Source organism: Camelus ferus, chromosome 23, assembly GCF_009834535.1.
Source record: "Camelus ferus isolate YT-003-E chromosome 23, BCGSAC_Cfer_1.0, whole genome shotgun sequence".
Taxonomy (NCBI): domain Eukaryota; kingdom Metazoa; phylum Chordata; class Mammalia; order Artiodactyla; family Camelidae; genus Camelus; species Camelus ferus.
The window spans coordinates 14695859-14713579 of NC_045718.1; the positions used below are offsets into that span (position 1 = coordinate 14695859).

At 53.5% G+C, this 17721-nt stretch overlaps 1 protein-coding gene across 1 annotated transcript in view; it reads left to right on the plus strand.

Moving 5' to 3' along the window:
* Positions 1 to 17721, plus strand: part of SOX13 (SRY-box transcription factor 13) — a 43285-nt gene that overhangs the window by 17509 nt on the left and 8055 nt on the right. Inside the window, exons 3-7 of the mRNA XM_032466940.1 lie at positions 14235 to 14462; positions 15583 to 15689; positions 15775 to 15861; positions 17025 to 17197; positions 17628 to 17696. Coding sequence (XP_032322831.1) covers positions 14235 to 14462; positions 15583 to 15689; positions 15775 to 15861; positions 17025 to 17197; positions 17628 to 17696 — 664 coding nt within the window. The remainder of the gene's footprint in view (positions 1 to 14234; positions 14463 to 15582; positions 15690 to 15774; positions 15862 to 17024; positions 17198 to 17627; positions 17697 to 17721) is intronic.

Consider the following 17721-nt stretch of genomic DNA (forward strand, 5'->3'; position numbering starts at 1 on the left):
GGGCACCCAGCCCCACGGCAGAGAGGGCTAACTGGGGTTGGGTGTGCCTGAGGGGAAGGTCTTGTGCTATGGTTTTGGACTTGGAGTCCGGTGGACCTTCAGTGGGATGTTGCCTCCACCTGGTAAAATTCAGGTGCCTCAATTATAAAAATGAGTTTTGTTGCTGCCGAAAATACCTGCGCGATGCTTGGCTTGTTCTGCTCACTTGAAAAATGGCAGGTGCTGTCACTGTCCCTCTGCTGATTTGGGCTGCAGCCTGGAGGTGGAAGCCAGGGACTTAGCAGGACTTTTGTTTCCACAGCATCAAAGACCTTGGAGCCCTTCCCCATTTACAGTTTTATCTCTGGGGGAAGAATTAATTCACTCCATGTGCAAATGGAAAAACTGAGATCTTGCAAGGTTGGGTGGGGTGTTCCAGGCCCTACAGTGAGTTAAAGGCATCCAGATCCCTCATCCTTGTATGAGGCCTTTTAAACCACCTAATGTATGAAGTGCTTTGAAGTGTTTAGGAAATCACTGTGCTGAGGCTCCTAGCAATCTGGCAGTGTATATTTTGACTCCCAATTTACAGATAGGAAAACTGAGGCTCGGGGAATTAAGACTTGCCCAGGGCTGCATCCTGATTTTGTGGCAGAACTAGGGCTCGAACTCCAATCTTCCGCTTCCAAATCATTGCCACTGTGCACTTGGAATTATCACCTGGGCCGGCTATAGCTTCTCTGCAATGATTTTTTTCCCTCTACACAGGTAGGTATGTTAGGGTAGATAGTTATGAGGCAGGAGGGAGAGGGTTAAATTCCTTCCTAAGCAACGGAGCTGGGCACCTCCAGTGACCCCATCATTCACCCCCCCCCCCCCCCCCCCCCCCCCCCGGTCAGGGCAGCAGGCTGTGGGGGAAGGGAAGCCGAGCCGCTCTAAAGGCCCAGTGGGGGCAGAGGGAGGACCTGGGGAGGCACAGGCAGGCAGGGTGACACTCATCTCATCCTCTCTGGACAGAGATGCCAGTGGCTTTTTTCGGTTTCCGAAGGAAATCCCTAAGGTTCTCTTCACGGTGGACTGCCATCAGCGTGACCTGCTCTCTTAATCAGGCCTCGGAGCACAGGCTCTTAGAGACACTGGGAACCCTGTGATGTGTTCTTGGGTAAGTGGGAACTGGGTAACTTTTACCAGTAAAGGCACCAGTACTAGAAGACGGAAATGTCCGATGAACCTTAGGGCTGGATGGGACTTTGGTCCCAGCCTGTCACTCGTTGAGGAGGAAAAGGACAGTCCGGGTGGCCCAAGAAGCCAGCATCTGTGGGACAAGCGGATGACCCTGCAGGCTGGGAAGGCCCTCCATCCCCTCTTCTCTCCCCAGGTGGCCTGTACCCTAGTGACCCCCCTGTTAGCTCAGACCTTCCACTTTAGAGCAGTTGTTTGGATTACTGTCATCATGTCCTCCTCAGAGGGACCTCGAGAGGCCCAGAGCTGTAGAGTGACTTTCCCAGGGTTGTTCAGCAAGCTGGGGGGTGGGGAGCGGGGGTGCTGTTCTAGAAACCAAGCATCAGCCTAGGGCTTGTCTTGAAACTGCTACCCTAAGAAGGACATGCGAGGAAAGGCAAAGGAAAGGAGCCAGGAAAGCCAAGGAGCCGACTTAAAGGAAGCTAAAGCTCTCCCTCTGTCCCCATCTTCCTGCCCCCAGATCCCTTGCCCTCCCTGCTGAGGAATCCTAAATACACCTGTCTCTGTGTGGCAGGTGGAGGCCTTCGATTGTTCCTGGAGGCGAGGGAGGCACTGAGGGGCCGGACTTCTAGTTGGTGGGGCAGGTCTGGCACTGTCTGGCTCTGGCTCTTTTAGACACTTCAATTAGTGATGTTAATTATGGCTTTGTGAGCATGGGGTTCTCCGAAGGCAGCTGGTCTCCAGCCGGCCACTCTCCCTGACACCCGGTGTGACATGAGTCCCCCATCTGTGAGTCTGTGTTTGTGCTCTCGCCTCTGTCCATCTGCAGATTAAAGGCCCCGTGAAAGTGTACATTATTAGCAATTTCTCATTCTCTATTTTTTTTTTTTGTGGTAAGGTATACAATAACAAAATTTTATCAATTTAACCATTTTTAATTATATAGTTCAGGGGCATTAAGTACATTCACATGGTGCAGCCCTCACTGCCGTCCATCTCCAGAACTTTGCATCATCTCAATCTGAATCTCTGTTCCCATTAAATAGTAACTCCCCGCTGCCCCTCTCCCCAGCCCCTAGTATCCTCTACTTTACTTTCTGTCTCTATGAATTTATTCCACGTACCTCATGTAAGCAGAGTCCTCTTGTGTCCAGCTTATCTCACTTAGCGTAATGTTTTCAAGGTTCATCTATGTGTCAGAATTTCCTTCCTTTTCTTTTTTTTTTTTGTTTCTGTTTTTGTTTTTTGTGGGAGAAGGTAATTGGGCTTATTTATTTATTTATTTTTTAATGGAGGTGCCAGGGATTGAACCCAGGACCTCATGCATGCTAAGCCTGCACGCTACCAGCCTCCCCCCCCCACAAATTTCCTTCCTTTTTAAGGCTGATAATATTTTGTTGTATGTGTATCACATTTTGTTTTATCCATTCATCCCTCCAGACACTTGGGTTGTTCCCACCTTTTGGCTCTTGTAAATAGTGCTGTATGAGCCGTGTGAACACTCTCTTCCAGGCCTTGCCCTCACTTCTTTCGGGGTATAGACCCAGAAGGGGAATTTTGGGTCATATGATTATTCTCTGTTTAAGTTTCTGAGGAACCGCCATGTTATTTTCCACAGCAGCTGTCTTGTTGCCAACACTTCTTTTTTCCTTTTCTTTTAAGTAATAGCCATTTTATAATGGGAGTGAACTGGCATCTCATTGTGGTTCCCCATCCTTATAAGGGGAAGTCAGGCCCCAAGAAACACTGAGACGTGCCCTCCCCATTGCAGACGCCGTCAGGCCCTGGGCCTATGCCTCCGGGCCTCCCTCGTGGCCTCCATCCGCCGTCCTGTACCCCCTTTGCTACACTGTCCCATCACGAGGAGGCAGGTGAGGTCCTTCCGCCACCTTGTTCTGCCTGCTGATTGTCAGGGCCCTTTCCTTGCCATCTGTCACTGGAGCAGAATGGCCCTGACCCACTGAAAGTGCCTGGAGGGTGGATGACCTTGGGGGTGAAGAGGAGATTTCAGCAATATGAGATTTAAAGAGTTGAACTGTTTTAACCATGGGCGTTGGATAAAGTAAATTATTGTAGATGCCTTGGAGGAGATGTGCAGCCATGGCAAATGGCTTTATAAAGAATTTGTAATAATTTCTGATTTTTAGTACCGTGAGAACTTCCCCTGATATACTGTTGGAAGCTAGGAGGGCGAGGAGTAGTATAAAACCTTGCTTATGAGCTCAACGATGAAAAAGAAAAAACCTTGCATAGAAAAAAGATTTATTTGATGGAAAAATATGCCAAATTGTTATCAGCTGCCACCTCTGGATTGATGGGAAATGAGAGACTAATTTTTTTGTCTTCTTTATGTTATCCTAAATTTTGCAGATTTTCTGCAATGAGCACACATCCCTTTTATAGTCAGAGAAAAATTGATAAGAAAATAAGGTGACTGTAGCCACTCGTTAGGCACGTATGTTGCAGGGTCTATGAAGTTCACAGCTCTGCTTGATGCTGTTGGTGGAAGCTTAGGGAGCGGGAGTGGAGGTGTGGGGGCAGAGGGCAAAGAAGGGTGGCCAGGAAGCAAAGGAGAGCTGATAGCTGTTAGGGAGGTCGGGGCTGGGGCAGCTCTGCACCCCTACCTCACTCAGAGGATGATGCAGTAGTCATGCTTTGAGTCATTTGATGGCTGCATGTAGCATTTGCCTTTGACTTCTCTCACAGCAACTGAACGAGGACCTGCCTGGGTCCCCATCATGAGAGCAGCAGTGGCCCGGCAGAGCTTGGGGTAGAGGGGCAGGTGATTCAGGCTCCAGGAGATGATTTTTCCATGGCTCTCGGGACCTCAGATAAGTGGAAGAGAAGCCAGTACAGTTCAGTACATAAAAGAAGGGACTCAACAGCCAGTAGCTGGGTGGGTATCTTGCTTACCACTCACTGGCTGTGACCGTGGGCAGTTGCTTCACCTCCTTAAGCCTTTGTGTCCTCATTCGTAAAACAGATGATAATAAAGAGGGGAGAGGGTTTAGCTCAAGTGCTAGAGTGCCTGCTTACCATGCATGAGGTCCTGGGTTCAATCCCCAGTACCTCCTCTAAAAGTAAGTAAACCTAGTTACCTCCCCCAAGATAAAAAATAATTAAGTAATACAATAATTAAAAAAAAACAGGTGATAATAGTAACTATTTCGTAGGGCTGTTGAAAGTATTAAAAGAGCCAGTCCCTACAGATGAACTTAGCTTATTGTGTGCTTGATTCCTGTTGTCTGGTTGAGAGGATTCTGATGCTAGACTGCCCGGGCTCAAATCACCTCTGTGCCTCAGTTTCTCCATCTGTAAAATGGGAACAATAATACCATCTACCTCAGATGATTATGGTGAAATTTAAATAAATGAATGTAAATAAAAGTGAGTCGAAACAGTGCTTGGCATGTACTAAATACTCAGGAAATGTTCGCAATGGTCAGAGGTAGCCTTCAGCTGATATACAGCAGAGTGGCAACCAGTTGTGTGTGGCTGGCATCTGCCACCTCACCTGGTTGTCCCGAGAGTCTCATCTAATTAGTTCCTGCTCATCATTTGGTTGTTAAATACTTTGAATGTCACTGTTATTATTTAATTATTATTACCACCGAGGGCTCCAGATGTCAAGACCCCACCCCACCCCCAGAATCATAGTTCATCCCACCCCTTTGCCTGGTCTGGCTCTTTTCTTGGTTGAGGTGGTCCTGCCCCAGTTTCCAAAGGGTGGCAGTGATGGAAGTTGGGGTCCCAGGCAGACTGGGGTGCAGGCTGGCTGCCCCCGGGACTGTTTGGTGAGCATTTTAGATGAAATCAGAGACGGTGATACAGCTCTCCTCCCCTTGCTCCCCTGCCTTTTTGAAAAGGAGCCAAAGGCAAGAAAAAACAGCCACCCATAAATAAAGGAGACCATGAAAATAACAAAAAGAAAGAAGAAATCTTGCTTTCGCGGCAGGCTTGGCTGCCGATGGGGTAGATAATGGGAGAGGAAACACTGGCCTTTGCAGAGAAACAGAACGGAACACTTTGTTTGCTGGAAGAATGAACGCTGCTTGAGCAAGAGCTGCTCAGTTGGGGTTTCCGATGAGCGAGCTTGTCTTGGGGGAGATGGTGGTGATTAGGTTTTCACAAGGCACAGGTGGTGTCCCACCCAGAACCCCTGGGGTCGGGGAAGGGGAGGCGATGGGGGAAGCAGCAGACCTGAGCAAGGCGCCCAAAGGTGAGGCGGTGCATCCGGTCCAGCCCTCGGGCCACGGCCACCGTGAGCCACCTTGTTTCTCCATTGTCTGCTCAAGCTGGGGAGCTGGATGCTTGCGCCCCTCTGGAAGCCCCCAGACCTTCTCTCAAGGTGTGTCTTTTATGGAGCCTTAGGGAGGTACATCCCAGGGACTAGAGGATGAGGCCAAGTATATTTGATTATTTGCATGCTGGCTTTCTGGGTGCTAGATTGTTCCCTGTCAACACAGCCTGGTGGCCTTCTTGGTGACCGGCATTTACCATTTACCCATCTCGATCACTGCTCCATTTCCCCTGCCCCTGCCGTGGGTGCCTGAGGCAGGAAGAGGGAGAAGAATTAGGGAGGGAATCAGATACCTTTCCTGAGCCCTCGGGGACCCCAGGATGCCCACTTTGAGAGGGGACTGTGGGTTCCCAGATATGTGGAGGCTGATAGTTGAAATACCTTTAAGAAGGGCCTTCAAAACATTCACCGGCTTGAGGCCGACTGCTCTGGCTGGCAGAAGTTCCCTGGAAGCACAGTCATTCATTCGTGTGACCATGATAACAATGCTCAGTGCCAGCCGGCTTTGTGCCAGGCGTTGCGCTAAGTATTTTATATACAAGACTTACTGATTCTCCAGCAACCGTGACAAGTAGCTATTGTCAGCCCCCTTCACAGATAAAGCATCTGAGGTGTATAGAGGTTAAGTCTTAAGTATCCACCGGGCTCCAACTTAGAGCAGCGTGGAACCGGTGACTCTCCACCCGCCGCTTGCCCCCCAAGCCCTGGGTTAGGATGCATATGCCCTGGCCCCGGCCTTTCCTGCACTGTACTGTTCACGCCTCACAGCCACACTGCTGGGTATATGTTGCCATGTTGCGTTTATAGTTAAAGGCAGTGGTAGGTTTGGAGAGCTAGTAAGTCCGCCTATCCATGCTGCTAGTTAGAGAATTGTTGGGGTTTGAAACACCTGCAGGTGTCTCCAGAACCAGAGTGTCACCACAGACCCCTAGAGCTTAGTCTGTATGGCTTGGACTTGTCACCATGCAGAAGCCAAACGCTGCCCAGCCCGCGCCAGCCTGGGAGGAGCGGTGCCTTGCAAAGATGGGACTTCATCCTGGTGTTCACAGGCCGTTCCCACTTGTCCGCTTCCCCCTCTGTGGTCCACCTTCCTGCCCCCTCCCGGGGTTGGCCGGGGACTGCAGGGGTTCGCAGAACAACACTTTGCCTTCTCGGCTCCGGCTCCGGAGGAAATGAGGCACTTGTGAGGTCTGCAGAATGGTAGTGTCATCAGCCCGGGGACGGGAAGGCCCGGCCCAAGGGGTGGACCAGGCAGGCAGTGGCGCTGAGTATGCGGGGTTTCCTTGGCAAATTTGGGTCCTTTCAGCCTGTCTGCCGTGTGCTGGGCCTGGGTGCCTGGCTCAGTGTGGGCACCGGCCAGGGGAGATTTCAGGGTGGCTGGGGACACCCACAGAGTGTGCAGACAGCCTAAGCAGCGTGTGAAATGGTGCCAAGGAGAGGGGGATCTGCGGGGCAGGTGGAGGTGGAAGAGGCTGACATGCGTGTTTGGCCCTGCAGGGGTGGGGGAGGTGTCCCCAAAGGTGATAGGAGGGTTCAGAGAGCAAACTTTTGAACAAACATCACATTCAGCCCTCTCAGTAAATCTGTGAGAGGGTTATTATTTGTTCCATTTTAGTGGTGGAGAAACTCAAACTTCCCCATCGTCGCACAGTAGTACATGCTGGAGCCAGGCTTCAAGCACTGGTCTGGGTGACAATAAAGCCCATTTCTCTTAGCCATGTCAGGATGCCTCCCAGCAATGCCAGAAGGTCTCACCTACCTGCCCGCCTCTGGAGAGTCAGGGACATGCAGGGCCTGCCGGGGAGGAAGGCAGGGTGGGTGTCTTGCTCGCCGCCGGTAGGTTGGTGCTCTGGGGGCGGGGAGGGAGAGCACCCTTCTCGCTTTAGGTCTCTCTCCCTCTCTCCTTCCCTGAATTGTACCAGGTTCTCCAAGCTTGTGCTTACCTTCTAATCACAAAGTAGGTATTAGAATCTCCATTTTACACATGAAGAAATGGAGGTTTTGAGAGGTTGAATCTTTTCCCCAAGTTCCCAAAGCGGCCTTGGTTTCTCTTGACTAATTCTTCCTTGGCCATGACTTCAGTCAAAAACAACCAGAATCCTGTGAGCAGCGAAGACAGGGGCACATCTATCTTTGCTGGACCAGATCCTCTTATCTGGGGTGGAGGAGAGTGACCGGAGCATCAGCTGATAGATGAAGAGACATGGGTTTGGGCACCAGTGAGTCCTGGCTTCTCCACTTGGATGAGACAGAGAAATGAGTGGCGAGCCCCTCGCCCAGTGCTCGCAGCCCAGTGGGTGCTCTGCCCTTGCATGCTCCTTTTTGCCTCCTCTCCCTTGTCTTAATGTTCAGGGTTATCCCAAAAGGGAGGCCTTTAACAAGGCCAGTCGGGCCTGGCTGCACCATTTCTGCTGTGTGCTGGCTGGGCTGGGCGTTGCTTGTGCAGAAGACAAGACACACAGCCCTGCGCAGGATGTAGGCTTGGACCTGGCCACTGGGAGGTAAGGGCAGGACTGGGGGCTGCCTCCTAGCACTGTGGGTGGGCTGCTGATGGGGCTGGGGAGGGGCTGGATACAGCATCAGGTCCTGAAGGCAGGAGGGCCCCCAGAGAAAGGGTTTCCTGGAGACCTCGTTTAAGTCTTTGCAGTTTTACCCCAGGCCAGTGGGGCAGGTACCCATCCCACTGGGACCCTCAACAGCACTTCCCAGCTGTCCCCTCTGTCTCTTCCTGGACTCTCCTCCCGGGCTGAGGGAAGTCTCAGATGGCGCTGTGGATGGGAACATCACAGCCTCAGTTTCTCTCCAGCTCCTTCAGTCCTTTGTGCCCTTGGGCTGGGGGTCAGCTGAATCTTGGCAGCTGCCAAAGCTCTGTCTGCAGCTGGGCTTCTGTGCCAGAGGCACGGAAGAGGCTGCCTCCCCTAGCAGGCTGAGGGTGCAGGAGCCCGGAGGTTCACCAAACCTCCGTCCAGCTGGTCTTGGCTGCTGCACCAGGTCGCTACATACTATCTTGACCAGCCTGGAAACAGCCCGGGGGGCTGGGGGGTTTGGCTGTGCCCTCCTCCCTGTGCTGGGCTAGACCAGACTGGGCCACACCGTGGATCTGATACCCTCAGGGCCCACAGAGGCTGGAGAGGGTGAGGGGGCCTCTCAGGAAAGCTTTGTTCCAAGCCTGCGGCCAGGCCAGCTCCCAGCTCTGAGTAAACATCGGAGATAGGATGGGGCGTAGCCAGGAAGGGTGGCAGGGTGCGGCCTGGGAGAAGAATGGCAGGATGTGGCACCGGGGCACCGTTCTGGGCACCCACGCCTTGGGCTATTGTTTAGGGCTGCCTGAGGCTCTCGGCTCTCTGGGGCTTTGAAAGGAAGTGACATTCCCTTGGGACTCAGGCCCTGCACCTCCCCTGCCACGTGGTTGTCTCCCTGGCAGTGCCCCTCAGCACCACGTCCTCAGGGCCAGCCTGGAAGTGGGAGTCTCAGCGGACAGGTTCGGTGTGTGCCAGTGGGGAAATGTGTCATTAGCCCTCCCCCGAGGGTCTGCCTGTCTGTCCGGGCTGTTTTCCTGTACCCTTGGGGCTGAGTCACCCGTCATGCTCCGATGACTGGAATTTATCTCTATCTTTATCTGTATCTAGATATTTTGGGAGGGGCAGCGAGGGGGCTGTCATTGTGGAAGGAGGAAGGTCTGAGAGTCAAAACTCCTTTGATTCCAGTCCAGCTGGGCTGGTTGTTGGCTGATTGGGAGAGGAAGTGGCTGGTGATTTGTTTTGGGTAGGAGGGAGCTCTGTGTGTGTGCCTAGGGTGGATGGGGCGTCAGGGGGCTGGGTTGGTTGTGGGGAGGAGAAAAGAGATCGCCACCTGTAGTCTGCTTTGTCACATAAGAGCTGTGCTCTGAGGCCCTGGTCCTCTGTGGAGGGCAGGCGTCTCTATGTCTTGTCCAAGCACTGGATTTGGGGGCCCCAGGGCCTCCCAGACATTAGCTCCGAGACTCAAGACTCTGCGGCATCAAGGGTGAGGATGGCCAGAGCCCGGTCCCCCTAGGGCCTTCCCCTTTTATGGATGCTCAGGTGAGGTGAGGCCAAGGAGAAGGCAGCAGAGGGTCTGTGGGGTAGGCTCCCAAGAAGGGAAGGGAGGGCAGAGCAGGGATGCCGTTCTGTGTCCTGACTGGTTCAAGGTCCTCTCACTCTATGCTGGGAGCAGTACTGATCAAACAAGCCACAGGAACCAGACTTCTCTGGGCCTCAGTTTATAAAATATGAGTAAGGCTAGGTGAGAGGGAGGAAGCTGGGCACATAGAGTCCACAGAGTACGCGTGGGCTTGTGGCCCTGGACCAGGGCCTGGGGGGAACTGGGGGAGCCCAGTTACTGACGTCTCCTGTGTACTAAGAGTCCTTGGCTTCTGGGCATCTGGGGAGAGGGGAGGGTGTGGCCGCTTACCTGAAACCCTCCTGGAAAACCATGTGGATATTGAAGCACGGAGCATATTCCGTAGGGAAGGAGTAATGAGGGGATTTGAGGGGATTATTTTTAAACTTTCCGGAAAAGGAGAGACCTAAAGGGAAGACTCCAACAGGGTCTTTAAATTCAAAAGTTAAGGCAAGTGTTTCTTGCATGTCCTAAGGTGAAAACAAAGGACACGGACTTACTTTGCTACTGGGAGATTGGGGTCACTCACAGGAAGTGCTTAGATGCAAGGAAGAGGCAGCTGAGGATAACTGGGCACAGGAGATGGGGGCGTGGGAAACAAACTCCGGAGAGCAACATCTCTCTAACAACGATGGTAACAGCAGCTGGCGCTTGATATGCACCCAGGCTGCCTTGTGCCGTGCCGCCGAGGTATACTGTGCCCTCTGAGTGTTGTACAAGCATTTATTTTGAGCACCTGCCGTGCTCCAGGTACTGTGCTGGACTCTGGTCACAGTGATGAGCAAAAATAAGCCTGTTTCAAGGGAGGGGGTATAGCTCTAGTGGCAGAGTGCATGCTGAGCACGCAGGAGGTCCTGGGTACAATCCCTGGCACCTGCATCAGAAAATAAATGTATAAACCTAATTACCACCCCCCTGAAAAGTGAATCAAACAGACATTCCCACAGTGCCCTGGGCAGGGCTGGGTGGGTTCTCGGGCTACCGGCAAGTCAAAAATAACTTAAATATGTAACGTATCATTGCCAAGTGGGAAGTGTTATTGGAAGGCTCATCCTTTCATATTGGGGGGTTTTATTCCCATTTCACTGAGGAGGAAGCCGGTTCAGAGAAGTTGTCACTTGCCCAAGGTTGCACAGCAATTAATTAGGCAGACTTGGGATTCAAATAGACGCAGGTCTGTCTGACCCCAGAGACTTTTCTCTCAGCTACCTGGCTCTAGGAGCATCCTGGGCTGTATGACAACTGAATGGATGCTTGCCCCGTATTATTTGATTTTCAGGGACTCCTGTGAGATATAGGTTATTATACCCCATTATATGGATTAGGAACCCGGGGCTCGGAGTTAATTAATTTGCCCACGGTCACATAAGTCAGCTGGTGGCAGGGCAGGAATTTGAATCCAAGTTATTGAATCCTGAAGCCTGCACTCTGCATCAAGCCGGGCTGTTGCTTCTCCATCAACAAATGGATCCAGAGAGGGGGACCAACAAGAGAGCCAGTGCCCAGAGCCTGAAGTAGAGCCAGACGCCAGCCAGTGGGAATGAAGGGCCCTTGTCTGGGCTGCCAGCAGGACCTGGCAGGGTTATCTGGTGGGTACCACGCCCTAGTGAACAGACTGACACCTCCAAGCCAGCTTGGCTGGTCACCAGGAGCCATTTTCTTTGTTACCAGGCACTATGCCCAGAGGCCAGGATGAGCCCCTGGGAGCCTCAGGAGGCGGGACCCTCAATATGAGGATAATCCCAGTGCCCAGCTGGAGGTGCTCGTGGGGGTTGAGTGTGGGTAGAAAGGCCAGCAAGCTAAAAGGGAGGGGTTCTCCTAGTGCAGCCTGGTCCGACAGAAAGACACTGCAAGCCACATGTATACTTTTAATGTTCCTATTGTGATAAGAAGTGCAGAAAAGAAACAGGTGACATGATTTTTAACAGTGTATTTGATTTAACCCAATAGTATCCAGAATATTATAATTTCAACATGTAATCAATAACCAATTATTAGTGAGCTGCTTCACATTCTCTTTTTCATGCTAAGCCTTCCTTCCAAGGCGGGGGTGTCCTTTATAGTCAGCACGTTTCCTTTGGGACTGACCCTGGTACAGGTGCTCAGTAGCCGTGGGCGAGTGGCCAGGATACCGGGCATCGCGGTCCCGGGAGCTCATTAGGACAGATCATCACCTCCTCCACCTCCGCCTTCAGCTGGGAGGGTGGATAGCGGTCCACAGCTCTGGGTCGGCGTCAGGCGCCGGAGGTGGGGGGGCTCCCCAGGCCGGTGCCCACCAGGCCTGGCCTTTCCCAACGGCTCCCGTCACCGAGCGCCCTGCGGCGGCCTCCGGGCTCTCCGGGCTGCAGAGGGAGGACAGGCTTTGAGGTAGGAGCTGGAAGGCCACGAAGTTGAGACCGCGTGGAGGAGAGAGCCCTCAGGACCCCAGCCCCGGGCGAGGTGGCAAACCCGGAGGCCTGCCCGGCGCGGTGGGTGTGGGCCCGCGGCGCGGAGCCGGCCGGGGATCAGAAGCCCACAGGCCCGCATTGTTCGCCCGTCACACTTCCTTTGGCTTTATTGCCTTTGTCCAACACCCTATTGTCTGGTTTCCTTTTGTCCCCCTTTCAGTGCTGCTGTCTTTTATTTTCCAGCCAGCCTGGTTGTTTTCATTTCTTTTGTCTGAAGTTCCTGAGAGGAAGGTTTTATTTTCAGCGGTTTGATTAATTCACAGCTTGAGCCCCGGGTTTGTTTGTTATGTAATTGCTGCCCTCAGCTCCAGGATAATACCCCTCCCCGGCTCCTCCTCCCCCGCGCCCGGCCCCCCTGCTCTGCCCGGCTCTGCGCCCCTCCCAGGGCCTGGATGGGCCGAGCCGTCCGCTTCCTGGCCGCCCTCCAGGTCCCTGGGTGGTGGGAGGGGACCCAGAGCTGCACCTTGAAGCCGCAGGGCAGCCGGGCTGGGGTCTCTCCTTTCCTCCTGGGCTGATGTTCTCGCCTCACCTGCAGCGCCCTGTCCCTGGGGCACCGCCGCCAGACCCCCAGAGCACCCTGCCCTTTGAAAGTCTGGTCTGATGTGTAGGATGGCATCAAATCAAACACATACATCTCGACTCGAATGGTGCTTCAGTTATTTCACGTAAAATACTGGACGCAGATTGTGTACAGCTGTTTACACCTACTGTCCACGGCCCTCTGCATCATTCGTTGTACATTACCAGAAACATTTTCTTACACAGAATTGCTGTAATGTGCAAATACAACACTGCACCTGCAGTTAAGAGACGTCTTACTGTATCTAAGTTTTGCCCAACACTCCCCTCCTAAAAATTTAATGCCCGTGTAAACATTTTTTCAAAAATTTTTATTTAATGATGCTTCTCAAACTAGTATATATCAGAATTACCTGGAGCGCTTGTTAAAAGAGACCCACGGCGCCACCCACAGAAATTCTGATTTGTGGGTGACCAATGACTTTATTTCTCAGGCAAGCCCCCCGGGCTCTGCTGAGGCTGCGGTCCTTGTGCTGCATGCCAGGCAGCAGTGGTTTCACAGAGGCCACCGTGATGCTTCCTGGTACCATGCACTGTTCTAAACACCACGTAAATATTAATTCATGACCCTCCCGCCGCCCATTTTACAGATGAGGAAGCAGGTGTGGAGAGGTTAAGTAACTTGCCCAAGGTCACGCAGCAGCTGGTGGAGCAGCTGAGGGAAGACCCCTGCCTACTAAGGACCTGCTGTGTGTCCGCACTGGTCTTCCATGACTTTGGAGGGTGAGCAGGTGCGCTCTGGGCCGTGCACCTGGTGTGACCACTGAAAACTTCTCCCCAGGACCCCGCTCAGCTGCTCAGCCATCCCGGGCGGTGGGTATCAGCAGCGGGAGGCAGTGCGCGCTGTCCCGCTCACACCAGGGACTGCAGATGCCTGAGGGGCCAGACTCCAATCGAGAGACGCTAGCTAGACAGAAGAAAATAGCTTTCTTAAAGCCACTCATCTCTCGGCTTGTTTTTTCCCTCACTTTTGGCTGACAGATGCATGCAGATAAGAGCTAGTTCACTTTTACCTTCCCTCTGCTGTAAGAAAAACAAAGACTAAATGTATTATATAAGGTAGTTGATATTTGGTTTTCCTTTCGGGGAGTAGGAGGGAGTGGAGGAGAGTAGGCAGACTGTGCATAAGGAGTGACTGCTGCCCAATTCCAGCCAATTATTGCCACAGACCAACTTCAGGAGAGGTTCAAATCCAGTGATGTGATACCTCTTGAGCTTTTAAATTTCGGTAACTAATTATCAATACGTACATACACAACATACACAGACACTACAGACACATAGTGTATATGTAATCTTGGCTTTACTGGGTTCCGGAGCAGCCGGTTAACAATCTCCGGCCTTCTCAGGTGGCCCCATCAGCCCACTCTGCCAGCATTGCAACAGGCAGGCTGTGACGAAATTCGGCCCAGCCTTCTCTAGACTTTTCTGTTTAAAAAAAAAAAAAACAGGGACAAGAATCTTTTCTAGCTTGCCACAGTGGGTTCCGAATGAAAGCTTGCCTTTTGCAGGAGTGAACCTGTTTAGAGTGGGCGACCGGATGGCCGAGGCACTGCCTCTGGGGCTCAGGTCCCAGCTCACTCACTCTGCGCCCCCACCCCCTGCAGGATGTCCATGAGGAGCCCCGGCTCTGCCCAGCTGGCCCTGGATGACGCTGGCACCATGGTGAACTGTACTGTCAAGTCAGAGGGAAAGAAGGAGCCCTGCCACGAAGCCCCCCAGGGCTCGGCCACCGCAGCCGAGCCCCAGCCCGGAGACCCAGCCCGGGTCCCCCAGGATGGTGCTGACCCTCAAGCTCCAGCCCAGGTGCCCAGCACTCTCCTAGGGGCTCCTGGGTCAGTGTCCCCACCCCGCCTCTGTAGCCCCTGTGCCTGTGCCACTGCCCGTGGCGGGCGCCCTGGCCGGGCCGAGCAGCAGGCGGAAGTGTCCATCTCTGGGGCGCGACATAGGGGGGCGGGTCAGGCTACCTGTCTGAGCAGGACGTGGACTCCCTCACTCACCTGACAGGAACTGCTCACCTGTGTGTGACCAGTCCTTACCCTTGGGGACTAGTTGAGAGACAGACATGACACACGCGCCCAAAAGTCTGGCTTAAAGGTAACCTGCTGCTTGTTCCCACTGGTCTGAGAATATGAGTCTTACTGCTCAAACCAGAGTTAAATCGCTGTTCAAGACCCTGTGGTTCCTCGTCCCTGAAATGGCAGAACTGAACTTCCAGAGCAGGGAGGATTCTTGCAGCTGTTAAAAATGCCACGATTCCATGCAAGAGGTGTAAAAAAGGAATATATAGTCAAAAGCCAAATGAGTGAAAATGAGGAGAGTTTTAAGGGCTCTAAGGAGAGATCCAGCCAGGAGGGCTTGGGGTTAGGGGTGGTGATCAAGGAGGACTTCCTGGAGGAATAGGGCTTTAAGCTGGGCCTTAAAGAATGGAGAGGACTCAGATGAGAAGAGAAAAGGGGACGGTGTCTTAAAGAGGGGTAGGGTGGGGTCTTTGGGGGTAACCAGCTGGGCTGGAGTGGTAGGTATATACAAGGGAGAAATAATTAATAGCGACTTTTGGCCTCTGACTCTGCAGTGGCGAACCTCATTCACATGCATTAACTCCCTTGATCTCCCAGCAACAATCCTATGACGGGGAGATATTAGTATTCTGTTTTCAGAAGAGGGAGGTCAGGTTCAGGGAAGTTCAGGGACTCATGTGGCATCAAGCACCTTGTGTCACTGAGCCCAGGTCTCTTGTCTTTAAACCTTCTGTTCTTTTCACCGTACCTATCAAGCCACGTCAGAACAAAGGTAGGGCAGGTGGGGAGGGAGGGCCCTCCTCGGGCTGGGGGTAATTCAGGGGTCCCCTCAGGGTGCACACTTCTGGGGTGCTCAGCATCCTGCCCCCCACTGCAGTCTGCCCCTCCTTCTCTTGGGGGGTGACAGTGACATTCAGCATGTCTTGCAGGACAGCAGCTCCCTGGAGAGCAATGGATCCCCAGAACCCAGGAGACCAGGAGGCTCCGAGGCTGCTTCTGGAAGCCAGGAGAAGCTGGACTTCAACCGAAATTTAAAAGAAGGTAAGATGCCTGCCCTAGTTAGAGACAGGGGCCTGGGGAGGGAGGTGCCAGACTGGCTGCTCCTTATGCCGTTGGTGCCTTCCAGTTGTGCCGGCCATCGAGAAGCTGCTGTCCAGTGACTGGAAGGAGAGGTTTCTGGGAAGGAGCTCTGTGGAAACCAAAGATGTCAAAGGTGAAGGCCCGTGTGGGTGGGCAGGGGAGAGGTGTCTGGACCCCATGCCCTTCTCCAGGCCTGGCCATGCGGTCTAGGTCTGTAGGGCAACTCCTGGGGCTCCTTGGTGCCTCACACTTGGTCCGTGTCACTCCAGCCCTTGCGGTCAGCACCACCCCTTCCCCAGGGCCCCCGCCCTGGGCTCCTTCCCTTGAAGCAGAGGCCTGGAGGGAATCAGATCCCCTGGGTAGGGGTTTGGGCTCCTGCCAAGATCCTTATGACCTCAAGCATGTCATTGCCACTTCCTGGATCTAACTATAAAATGAGCCGAACGTTCCCGTTCACTGCCGAAAATTAATTCTAGGCCACCAGGGACCTAACTGAGCGAATTAAAAGGCTGTGGCTTGGATTCATTAGAGTGATAAGTTTCCCAGTGTGGTTGATGACACCACACAAAGGGAGCTTTAAAACAAAGCAGGTGCCCAGGCCCCACCTCCACCTACCGAATGAGAACCCCAGAGGATGGGGGCCTGGGCATCTGTAGTTTTCAGAGGCTCCTCGGGTAATTCTGATGCAGGTGCTCTGCAGCCTGGCACTTAGGAGACTAAGACTGGAGACAGGGAAGCATTGATGTTTGCTAGCTGAGGACCACGTGGCAGATCCAGGACGAAGCTTCTAATTCAATACCACTAACCCTCACAGCAACCCTGTGAAGTGACAATCATTGTGCTCGTTTGTAGATTCAAAACACTAAAGTGCAGAGAAGTTGGTCGCTTGCCCAACAGCTCCCAGGAGGGATGGGTTCAAAGGGGAATTTGAACCCAGACCTGTCTTGCTCCAAAGCTTGAGGGTGTCACGCTGGGCCCACCTGTGAGGTGGGTTGTCCACTCTGACCCTCGGGCACTGGCCACTTGAGGACGTCCAAGAGGTGGGCCAGGGCTGAGACGCTCCACCATCAGCATTTCCAGGGCCTGGAAACAGTGACTGATGGGGAGAGCACGCAGTTGTCAGCTGACAAGAGGAGGAGCCCCCTCCAGGGCAAGGATTATGTCTCAGTCACCTCTGCCGTCCTGCCTGTAACAGGGGCCTCTGGGGCATAGCAGTTGCTCAATGTCATACGAATGGACGGCTGGACAGATGAACAAACAAAAATTCTCAGTGGTGGTTGTTTCCCTGTGGAGCAGGGACCCAGGAGAGCCTGGCAGAGAAGGAGCTCCAGCTCCTGGTCATGATCCACCAGCTGTCCACCCTGCGGGACCAGCTCCTGACCGCCCACTCGGAGCAGAAGAACATGGCTGCGATGCTCTTTGAGAAGCAACAGCAGCAGATGGAGCTGGCCCGGCAGCAGCAGGAGCAGGTAGGTCCCTGCTGGCCCTGGTGTCTGGGGTTCTTTCCAGGGGCGGGGGTCCGGGTGGGCCTGGAGAGGGACGTGGTGGGGGAAGGCCTAGCCGGCGCAGACAGGGCGCTGGCGGGGGCTGTAGGATTCCCATCTCTGGATGTTGGGAGGGGCCGGGGGGTGGAGGGGCGCTGAGAGGCTCCAAGCGAAGGTGGCTGGCTGCTCCCTGCCCAGCCTCCATCCCAGGCCTCTGACAGAAGGGTGAGCTCCCCGCAAAAGGAGAATAAGTTCTGAGGTTGGCTGTTCTGCCTCTTGCCCTGTCCAGCTGTCCCCCGTGGTCCGCAGTAGCATGGAAGGCAGGGTGTGGATGGGGGCCACAAAGGCCCTGTGCGGGGTGGGGTCCTGGGGCCTAATGTCCCCGCTCCTGTCGCCTGCTCTTTCCTTCTGCCAGATCGCTAAGCAGCAGCAACAGCTGATCCAGCAGCAGCATAAGATCAACCTCCTTCAGCAGCAGATCCAGGTAAAAAGAGGCGAAGGCTGGGTGG